This window comes from Myodes glareolus, chromosome 4 (assembly GCF_982192425.1).
Source record: "Myodes glareolus chromosome 4, mMyoGla1.1, whole genome shotgun sequence".
NCBI lineage: Eukaryota > Metazoa > Chordata > Mammalia > Rodentia > Cricetidae > Myodes > Myodes glareolus.
This window is the reverse complement of record NC_142029.1, coordinates 87,344,688-87,356,747: the sequence shown is the minus strand read 5'-3', so window position 1 is coordinate 87,356,747 and position 12,060 is coordinate 87,344,688. Positions and strand designations below refer to the sequence as shown.

The 12,060-nt window shown below is 35.0% G+C and overlaps 1 protein-coding gene across 1 annotated transcript; it reads left to right on the top strand.

Annotated features, from left to right (window-relative positions):
* The first annotated feature begins 10,880 nt into the window (after positions 1-10,880).
* Positions 10,881-11,831, top strand: LOC125389012 (olfactory receptor 8C8-like). The gene has a single exon (XM_048417409.3). It carries the CDS (start codon positions 10,881-10,883, stop codon positions 11,829-11,831), a length of 951 nt encoding a protein of 316 aa, XP_048273366.3.
* The last annotated feature ends 229 nt before the right edge of the window (positions 11,832-12,060 follow it).

The window sequence follows — 12,060 nt, the reverse complement described above, 5'->3', positions numbered from 1 at the left end:
AGCACTAACTGTGCTGCAGGTAACCTGGTCCAAAATATTTAATTCTACAGATTAGGCTATGGTATTAAATGCATGGCCACTTTAATAGTTTAAAAAAATAGCATATACTTCCAGAAGTTTGTCAAATACACAAATTCAATTGCATAAATAACAAAAGTCATCAGCAAAACTGTTAGGCTCAAACATTCTCAAACAGTCGAATGCGTCAAGTGTGCCAGGTATACTGCATGACCAATTGACTTGGTTAGTTTCACACCAGCAAAACAGCAGGCTCCCTCTAGGATGAACTCAGTTAACACTGCACAACCCAAGGAAGGTGACCTGAAAAGTCTCCATGTGTGGTTTCAAATAGTCTGACATATGAGATATTAAAAGAACTAACTCCCGAAGAAGCACATGAAGCCAGTCAGTGTTTCCCCACTGTCCCCAAAGCTCTGTCCCAGGCTTTGGGTTCAGGTGCTGTGTAAGTAGCATTTATATCTTCTTTTTTAAAGTTCTAAACTCAGTCCCTTCTACAAGGGAATCAGGAGCATACATCCTTTATACATTTTAAAAACTAAAGAAATTGTTATGGTCCTTTATTAGTATCCCTAACCTTTAAAATACCTATAAGGAAATGTACAGATTTAATTTTTTACACAATTATTGATGGCCTACCTTGGCACCTCTACCTACAAAGTATCTTTAAACAAATGTACAAATAGTTGTATATTGCTTTCCTGACTCATAATTATCTTTACATTTAAACTTTATATTTTTTTATTTACAACACACATTTACTCATTTTTATCTGTACATTTCCATGGCTCCCAAATAAGTTTATCACAGTTTTATTTATTTATTTTTCAGTGAACTCTTTAGTCTTGGTGTTAATCATGAAAATTCCCATGACTAACATGGAGTTGAAAAATTTATAGTTAACCTTAGTTATGATAAGAGATACATTAGATATAATATTGTAACTATAATTTTTGCTTGATACCTGTTTTGTTATATGGAATTTTACTATATTAAAACCTTCCATTTTCTATAAACAGAAAAATGGAGGTGATGTGGGATTATCCTCTGTATGCTGCGAAACAACCTAGGTTCCCCTCAATGAAGAATCAATAAAGAAGGTGTGGCACATATACACATTAGAGTTCTACTCAGTGGTAAAAAAACAACGACATCTTGAATTTTGCATGCAAATGGATGGAAATAGAAAACACTTTATTGAGTGAGATAGCCCAGACCCAAAAACATTATTATGGTATGCACTCACTCATTAGTGGATTCAAGCCATAAACAAAGGACATTGAGTCTATAGTTCATGATCCTAGAGAAGCTAAGGAATATAGTGAACCCAAAGAAAAAATATATAGATCCTCCTGGAAATTGGAAGCAGCAAAGATCGCCAGGCAAAAGCTGGGAGCATAGGTGTGGGGTGGGGTGAAGGGAAAGGGAAGGGAAGAGGAGGAGAGAGAAGGGAGAAGGGGAGACCTGGGGAGAGCTTAGGGGAGTGGAATGGTTGAGATGGAGGAAGGGTGGATATGGGAGCAGGGGAAAAGATATCTTAATTAAGAGAGCCATTTTAGGATTGGCTATAGACTTGGCTCTAGAGGGGTTCCCAGGTGTCCAAGGGGATTTCCTCAGCTAGGTCCTTGGGCAGTAGAGGAGAGGGTGCCTTAACTGGCCTTGACCCATAGCCACACTGATGAATATCTTGAATATCACCCATTAAATCTTCATCCAGCGATGGAAGGAGATGGAGACAGAGACCCGCATTGGAGCACTGGACTGAGCTTCCAGATGAAGAGCAGAAGAAGGGAGAACATGAACAAGGAAGTCAGGACCTCGAGGGGTTCGTCTACCCACTGAGAAGGTGTGACTGATCTAATGGAAGCTCACCAAGGCCAGCTGGATTAGGACTGAAGGAACATGTGATTAAACCAGACTCTCTGAATGTGGCTGACAATGGGGGCTGACTGAGAAGCCAATGATAATGGCACTGGGATTTGATTCTACTGCATGTACTGGCTTTTGGGAGCCTAGTCTGTTTGGATGCACACCTTCCTAAGCCTGGATGGATGGGGGAGGGCCTTGGACTTCCCATAGGGCAGGGTACTCTGTCTTATCTTAGGACTGGAGGGGAAGGGGGGAGCATGAGTGGGGTAGCGGGAGGGAAATGAGAAAAACAAAACGAAATAAAACAAAAAAAAAAATCCTTAAGTGTCTTTTCGCCATTTGAGATTTTTCTGTTGAGAATTCTCTGTTTAGATTTTTACCCCATTTTTAAATTGGATTACTTAAAATTTAATGCCTAATATCTTATGTTCTTACATATTTTGGAGGATAATCCTCTGTCTAATGTGAAAAGGATGAAGATCCTTTTCAATTCAGTAGGTTGCCTTTGTCTTATTGACTGTGTCCTTTGCTTTACAGAAGCTACTCAGTTTCAGGAAGTCTCATTTATTTATTGTTATTCTCAATGTCTGTGAAACTAATGTTATATTTAGGAAGTGGTCTCCTGTACCCATGCATTAAAGGTTACTTCCCACTTTCTCTTCTGTCAGGTTCATTGTGGTCAGATTTCTATTGAGGACTTTAATCAATTTGGACTTAAGTTTTGTGCATGGGGATAGATATAGGTTTATTTGCCATTTTCTACATGTTTACATCCAGTTGTGCCAGCACCATTTATGGGAATACTTTTTTTCCATTGTATAATTTTAGCTTCTTTGTCAAAAATCATAAACAAAAAGCAGGAGATAACAATTGACACTGAGAAAATTCTGAGAATCATTAGGTCATACTGCAAAAACCTGTCCTCCACAAAATTTGAAAATGTAAAATAAATGGACAATTTTCTGAATAGACCCCACATACCAAAATTAAATGAAGAACAGGTAAACAATTTAATTAGACATATAACCTGCAAGGAAATAGAAGCAGTCACAAAAAGTTTCCCAACCAACAAAGCCAGGGCTGGATAATTTCAGTGCAGAATTCTACCATAACTTCAAAGATGAACTAATACCTATACTCCTCAAAGTGTTCTACATAATAAAACAAAAGGAACTTGTCCAAAGTCTTTTTATGAGGCTACAATTATTCTGCTACCAAGCTACACAAAAACTCAATCAAGAAAGAGAATTGCAGAACAGTCTCCCTCATGAACGTAGATGCAAAAATATTCAATAAAATACTGACAAACCAAATCCAAGAACACATAAAAACAAATCATCCATCATGATCAAGTCGACTTCATCCCAGAAATGCAGGGATGGTTCAACGTAAGGAAATCTACCAATGTAATTCACCATATTAATAAACTGAAAGAAAAAACATAATCATCTTGTTAGATGCTGAAAATATATTTGAGAATTTCCAACACCCTTTCATGAAAAGGTCTCGAAAAAAATCAAGGATATAAGGAACATATGTAAATATAATAAAAGCAGTATACAGCCAAATAAAATATGACAGCCAAAATCAGATTAAATGAAGAGAAACTCAGTTATTCCACTAAATTCAGTAAAAAGACAAGGCTTTCCACTCTACCCACATCTATTCTACATAAGTCTTGAAGTTCTGGCTAGAGTCATAAAATAGAAAAGGAGATCAAGGAGATACAAATTGTGAAGTAAACTTTTGCTATTTGCAGATTATATATGGTAGTATACATAAGTAATCTTAAAAACTCTACCAGGGAATTTCTACAGCTAAAAAATACCGTTAATGATGGAGCAGTATACAAGATCTACTCAAAAAAAGAAAAATCAATAGCCATCCTATATACAAATGATAAAGAGCTGAGAAAGAAATCAGGAAAACATTACCCTTCACAATAGCCGAAAATAACCTAAAATATGTTGGGGTAACACTAACCAAAGAAGTGAAAGTCCTGTTCAATAAGAAGTTTTAGTCTTTGAAGAAAAAAATTGAGGAAGTTATCAGAAAACGGAAAGTTCTCCCATGCTCTTGAATAAGTAGGATCAACATAATAAAAAATGGCAATCCTACCAAAAGCAATCTATACATTCAACACCATCCCCATCAAAATTCCAACACAATTCTTCACAGACCTTGAAAGAACAAAATTCAACTTCATATGGAAAACAAAATATCCAGGACAGCCAATACAGTCCTGTACAATAAAGGAACCTCAAGAGGCACCACCATCCCTGACATCAAGCTCTAGTTTAGAGCTACAGTAATGTAAACAGCTTGTAATGGCATAAAAACAGACAGGTTGACCAATGAAATCAAATCCAAGAACCGGATATTAATCCACACACCGATGAACACTTGATATTTACAAAGAAACTAAAATTATCTAATAAAATTGATTTTTAAAAATATATTTTAAGTTGAAATACAGTTGTCCCCTTTTCTCCCTCCAGTTCCTCCCCTGGACCCCACTCTCCAATTAATAGCCTCTTTTCCTATGCTTATTACTGTTACATAGTTTCAGGCTAGTATTTAGTGTATATTCACTGTACAAAGTATTAGATTTTGCTATAAGTTCTTTGTGTTGCTCTAGAAGGTGACTGAGAATTGATGACTGAACAGGCCAAGATGAGCAACTAAGACTTGGAAATTACATTTGCAAAATTGTATTCCTTGACTCTTGATGCACTAAGGGGTAGAAGGTTTATATAAAATATCTCCCCTATGCTTCATGTTTGCTATCAACTTATGAGTGAACATATGCCATGGTTGTCTTTCTGTGTCTGGATTATCACGCTCAGCATGGTTTCACCTGGCTCTATCCATTTGCCTGCAGATTTCTAAATGTCAGTGTGGTATTTTGTTTCATTTTTTCTCACTGAGTGGTACTCCATTGTGTAAATGTGTGACATTTTCTTTATCCATTCTCCGTTGAGAGGTATCTAGGTTGTTTCCAGGTTTTGGGTATTACAAACAATGCTGCTATGAATATAGTTAAGCAATTATCCTTGGTATTGGTCTGCATCCTTTGGATATCTAATCAAGGGTGTTATTGCTGAGTCTTGAGGTAGGTTGATTCCAAATTTTCTGAGAACTTGTCATACTGATTATCAAAGTGGTTGTAAAGTTTACACTCTCACCAGCAATGGAGGAGTCTTCTCCTAACTCTGTATCCTATCTAGCATGAGCTATCACTGGTTATTTTGGTCTTAGCCATTCCTACAAGTGTAAAATAATATCTCAGAGTCATTTTGATTTGTATTTCCCTGCTGGCTAAGGATTTTGGACAGGTTCTTAAGTACCTTTTGGCCATTTAATATTCCTATGCTGAGAATTTTTGATTCAGATATGTATCACATTTTTAATTGGATTATTTGATATTTTGATATCTAGTTTCTTGAGTTCATTGTATATTTTTGATATCAGGTCTCTGTCTGATGAGGGGTTGGTAAAGATTTTTTCCCATTCAGTAGGCTTCTTTTGTCTTGTTGACCTTGTCTACTGCCTTGCAAAAGTTTTTCAGTTATAGGAGGCCCCATATATTAATTGTCAATATCAGTGTCTATGATACTGGTTTTATAATCAGGAAGTAGTCTCCTGTACCAATGCATTTAAATCTGCTTCACACTTTTTCTTCTATGAGGTTCAATATGACTGGATTTATGTTGAGGTCTTTGATCCATTTTGATTTGAGTTTTATACATGGGAGTAGATGTGGATCTATTTTCATTCTCCTACATGTTGACATTCAGTTATGCCAGCACCATTTGTTGAAGATGCTTTCCTTTTTCATTGTATAGTTTTAGATTCTTTGACAAAAATCAGGTGTTCATAGGTGTGTGGATTAATACCAAGTCTTTAATTAGTTCCATTGTTTACTTGTCTGTTTTGTGCCAAAACTAAGCTGGTGTCATTACTGTAGCTCTATAGTAGAGTTTGAATTCAGGGATTGTGATCCCTCTTGAAGTTCCTTAATTGTACAAGATTGTTTTGGCTATCCTGCTTTTTTGTTTATTTTTCCATATGAAGTTGAATATTGTTCTTTCAAAGTCTGTGAAGACTGTGTTGAAATTTTGATGGGGACTGCATTGAATCTGTAGATTACTTTTGGTATGACTGCCATTTTGCTTATGTTGATCCTGCTTATCCAAGAGTATAGAAGATCTTTCTATTTTCTAATATCTTCTTCAATATCTTTCTTTAAAGACTTTTCAGTTCTTGTCATACAGGTCTTTTACTTTTTTGGTTAGTGTTACTCCACGATATTTTTTATTATTTGTGGCTGTTGTGAAGGATGATATTTCTCTGATTTCTTTCTCAGTGTATTTATAGTAGACATAAATCAAAAGATAACCAGCCTAAGTCCACAGCTCCCAAGAAGACTGGAAATGAGGAGATCTCCAAGAGAGATATATACATGAATCCCATTGGGCAGGATAAATAGACAAGCTCTTCTTAGAAAATTGACAGTGTTATGGGACAGTGGAGAGTGGTAGGTGAGTGAAGAAAGGTAAAGAAAAGGGGAGAATATCATGCATGATTGATCAGGAAGGTCAACTTGACTGAAGGAAAGAGAGAGAGAGAGAGAGAGAGAGAGAGAGAGAGAGAGAGAGAGAGAGAGCAAGGAAAGATATACCTTGAAAGAGGGAAACATTATGGGGTTAGCAGGAAACCAGACACTAGGAAAATTCCTGTGAATCCACGAGGATGACCCCCACTAAGAATTTAACCAATACTTGAATTACAATTAATACAAACTAAAAGACAGAAATTGGGGTTTCACCTTAAGGTGAGTCATTCCGTTCAAATGATCCAGCTGTGCAAAAAAAAATGCAACCATTTTGATGATTTTAGATATTCCAGATGTGGTCAATTTGAACACCAAGAATAAGCATAACCCCACTTAAATTTATTGAAAGTCTTAGATGTACAACTAAAAGAACCTAGTGTTAGATCATTTAAGCCATTGTTTTCTTAGTAACCAATGAACATGTTTTCTCTGGTTTCTTGGTGCCATCTTTCTTCTATCTTTATGTGCATCTCTGCACAAGATGGGTAGTGAAGAAAGTCTACACAAGTAACCTTCAGACATAATCTCCTGATGATGGTCCTTGATTGTTTATATTATTTTTCTGTCTGTTTATTTGATCTTTACAATGTCACTGAGGCCTGAGAAATGGCTTAATAGTTAATATCATTTGACAACTTGAGTTTGATCCCTCTGACCTACATGGTGGAAAGAGACTCTCACTTTTTTTGCTTATTTAGAGAATACTTTATTAGATTTTGTAATCAAACCCATGTAGATAAGACCTTATATATTTAATACAGTGTATTATCCCTGTACAAATGGAAAAAAGTTCAAAATTTCTAGAATAATATGGCTGTTAATTCCTGTACAATACCAACTCAACATGGTAAACTTGGATACTTTGTTCCAAAGTTAACAGCACAGCTAAAGTTTCCAAAAATAATAGCAATATGCCAATAATAGCTGTATGTTATGCACTAATAGCAGCAACAACTTTTCCAGATTCTGCAGTCATTTGAACAAAATTTTAGAGACATCCAGCACACTCCATTAAAAAAAGTGAAAAACAAAATCCCAAAAAACAGCACAGTTCTGTTACTCTTTGAAATATGTGTAAACTATAGAATTGCTAAATGTAACTAATTATAAGATGTTTTACCTACTTTAAACTTCAGAACAACTTTAGATATATAAGGAATTGTTGAAGAGAGTAGAAAGAATTTCCATATGCTCTTCTTAGGTCTACAAATGACTAGGGTTCCCAGATACTGACTTTGAGTTATATTTGTTTTGCCTCTGCCTTTGTCATTTTTGAACTCTTACCCTTTGAATATTAGAGATTTTTTGATAATGTCTTTTTATTTCATTTATTTTTTGAGCTATATATTTTTCTCTGCTCCCCTGTCTTCTTTGCTCCTCCCCATCTACCCTCTCGGCATGATCCCCATGTCTCTGATTTACTCACAAGATCCTGTCCTTTTTTCTTCTCTTTGTAGATTAGATCCATGTATGTCTCTCTTAGTGTCCTCTTTGAGATATCTCATGTCTACAAGTTGTTCTCTGTTCTTCACATGTGAACTATGGCTTGTTTGTGCATGAATACAAACCTACCCCCACCCAAAATATAAAAATGTGTTTATAATAAAAAAATGGAAAATATATGAACACCAAATAAAGAAGTAGGTGAAATGATAAAAGCATACTACTTTAAGATATGGAGAAAACCATCACATTTTTTCTGCCCTGAGATAACTATTATACAACATCCTTCTTGATGCATAGGTCTTTAAATATATATAGATGTAGATATAGATATAGATATGTAGAAAGTATTAACTAAACACTTTGTCTATTGACCATAAAATAAATTTTAGTGAACAACCCTTTATATTTGTGATTACATTAACTTTGGTATATTGCTGTGAGTCAGACACATAGGGTACCATTTATTTTTTATATTTATTCACAAATAATTTTGTTACTTGTTGGTCCTTTTTTCCTACAATAAATGAAATTTAAGTAATCATTTTCATATCAGTGTTTGGGAAGGGGAAAAGTACCCCTGAGATCAATTTTTATCTGAGTAAATATTAAAAATTGATGGCAGTTGAAGAGTAAGTATACTTTCTTTAAGAACTAACTACCGATAGATTGCTAATATCCTAGACAATAGCCACAAATACATATGTGGATATATAGCACTAACTGGATTTATGGGTTATTAATGACAATAAAGAAGAGGATGCAAAGCTGGAAGAAAGATGAGTTAGGATATTAAGGGTTTTGGAGGGAAGTAGTTATGGATTGACCTTATCAATATTTTTATAAAAATTAATAAAACTTTCAAAGATTAAACTATTATTTGACAAAGAAGCTTACTATAAAACAAAGCAAAGAAAACAAAGTAAATATTTTCATATAAAATACAGGTTTTGGACTTACCTTTCACGTTATTTATAAATTGCTACTAAATATTCAAAGATTTTTTTAAAGATAAGGACTTGAAAAATCAAAGAACATATTAGTAAGCATCTATTTAAATAATTGAAATTAATAATGAAGACAATGCTGAATATTTCAATGGATAGAACACTAAAATTTTGATAAATTTATATCAGTAAAGCAAAATCCTTATAAATAAAGAACACTAACATTTTTAGAAATTCTCATTTGTTTCTGAGAGGAGTCTAAATGTTGTAAACAATTGGTAGAGAATTTGCTAGTTTTTTACAGTATTAAACTGTGTTTTATTTTAATCTATCTGCTCTTCCATTTTCATTCTTGACTGTTTGAAAGTGAATAGGTTATTATTGACAAGTTTTTATTCAGTCTTCCAGTGTTCTTTATTCAATGTAGTTACCATGTCAGAGTCTCCCTTTCTAATCTCCGTGGTGATCAACAGAACATTTGATAATGTCTAAAGAAGTTTTATTGACTACAAGTGAAATACGAGGGTGATGGAGAGGAGAGATATACTTGGAATATAAAGTGGCCATGCATGCTGTTATTTTTTCCTACAAAGGGCAGCAACACCACACTAAAAATGTATTTTATTCAAATGTGACCAGGATAGAAACTTCATGTATCTGAACAAGAATGTGAAAAAGGATGAAACAACTAATATCACTGGCAGTTATTGTATCTATTACAGTTCATGTGTCATCTGTTTATCAAAACCCCAAGGAGATACCTCTTTAATTTTATTTAATTTTTATTGTTTTTTTTTTCAGAATATACCCAAATAGACTTTTATAAGAACACTACCATTGGTTCATAACTCAAGCCCTGTTTACCTGAGTCTATTTTATAGGTTTACAAAAGAACATGCAGATACAATTATATATAAGCAAGTCTAGAGAAGTGTAGATTCACAGTTAGGGAGTGGAGAGGGGTGAGTATAAACGCAGGCTGATTTGGGAGACCGTTTCTCTCTTTTCAAAGCCTTTGTAGAATTTTTTTGCACACTGTTAAACTATAGATCTAATGTGCATTATTACAAAAATAGATGACCAGAGGAAAGCTACAAATGGCAGTCAGCACATCCCTGGACACTCTTCTTGTAGAGTTGTACAAAACATAGAGGAAAGACAAAGAGGAATGCTCACAACTCTGTCAAAGGAATTAGGTACTTCTGGTGGAAGATCATAAATTGAGAACTTCGAATCTCAAAAGATCCTGTGTAGTTCTCTGGCACAGAATGCTAACACAAACTCACTAATTAACACTCTCAAGGCACAGATCCAGCAGGGAGGAAATAATAAAGAAGAGAATACCAACCCATGATCTTAATTAATTTTCTCATTTGAGTGAGGTAATGCTTTGGAGACTTACATAAGACTGCATTTTATCTTGTGTCTGTGAAAACAAATTTGTTAAGAAATCCTCAAGCAGAAATTTTCTGGGTGATTCTTCTAGGAGTTCATATACACATTTGTGCTGATGTCTATAACTTTGTTTATTATTGTTGGGTATCTGGAACTCTTAGTAAAGAAGCAAAGAAGGAAGGCTCTCTGAGCTTCAAAAGAAAGAGGCCTGTTCTGGGTGAATGAAGGTAAGTGCAAAATCATCTTTATGTTGACTATGTACTTAAATCACAAAGGTATATAAATCAAACTTACAGCATGAAAGTTCTTATGTATTGCTCTTTCGCAGTTTTAGCTTTTAATAAAGGCTAAGGAAACAGATAGAATTACATTAAAAATTAGGATGTTTATCTGCATGCTTTCTGGACAGATACACATCGTATAAGTATTATAAGAGGAAATAGGTACTCTTCAGAAATCAACTTGAGTAATTGGGGATCTTCTTATGGCTTGTTATGTATTTCCTCAACCCAAGCTTATAAACCAATAATATCAGTTTACCTCTCTGCAGCCAAAGATGACTTGCTTGATGGTGTTATCTTCTACTCTTACAGATGTCACCCATGAAGCAAATGGCTACAGAAAATGACACCTCAGTGTCTGAGTTTATTCTTATGGGAATAACAGACCAACCTGAGCTACAGTTGCCCCTGTTTTTCCTGTTCTTGGTGAACTATACAGCCATAGTGGTGGGTAATTTGAGCTTAATGAGTCTTATCTTCCTGAATTCACAACTTCACACTCCCATGTACTTTTTCCTTTTTAATCTGTCTTTTATTGATTTTTGTTATTCATTTGTTTTTACCCCCAAAATGCTAGTGAGTTTTGTTTCAAAGAAAAATATCATCCCTTATACAGGATGCATGACTCAGCTATTTTTCTTCTGCTTTTTTGTCAACTCTGAAAGTTATGTGCTGACAGCCATGGCCTATGATCGGTATGTGGCCATTTGTAAGCCTTTACTGTACCAGACTATCATGTTGCCTAGAATCTGTTGTCTGCTGATGTTTGGTTCATATTTGATAGGGTTTTCTAGTGCCATGGTCCTCACAGGCTTAATGATTAGGCTTAACTTTTGTAAAAACAACATCATTAATCATTACATGTGTGACATCTTCCCTGTCCTTCTTATTTCCTGCAGTAACACTTATATAAATGAGCTCGTGAGTACTGCTGTGGTGGGCACAGGTATCGTTTTGTGTACGCTCATTATCTTAGTCTCATATGTTTTGATTCTTTTCAATATCATTCATATGTCATCAGGTAAGGGCTGGTCCAAAGCCTTGGGTACATGTGGGTCTCACATCATAACTGTTAGTCTCTTCTATGGATCTGGGCTACTTGCTTATGTCAAGCCAGCATCTGCTGAGACTGTGGGACAGGGAAAATTTTTTTCAGTGTTTTATACATTTTTGGTGCCCATGCTGAATCCTCTCATTTACAGTCTCCGGAACCAAGATGTCAAATTGGCTGTGAAGAAAACCTTGAAGAGAATCACAAGTTAATTAAAACAGTAGCACTTCCCATAGCCCTATCCCCACTGGTTTTCTGTGTGTTTTTCATTACCTTACTTCCATTCTTTTTTCTTTCCTTTTTATGTCTATGACAACAACATAATTTCTACTATCCATCTTTTTTTCTTCTCAACATGAATTGCAAATCTTTGTGTGCCTGTTTTGGGCCTTAATAAACTTAAATTCAAGCTTGTGTTCATTATCTATGGGAGACTAATAC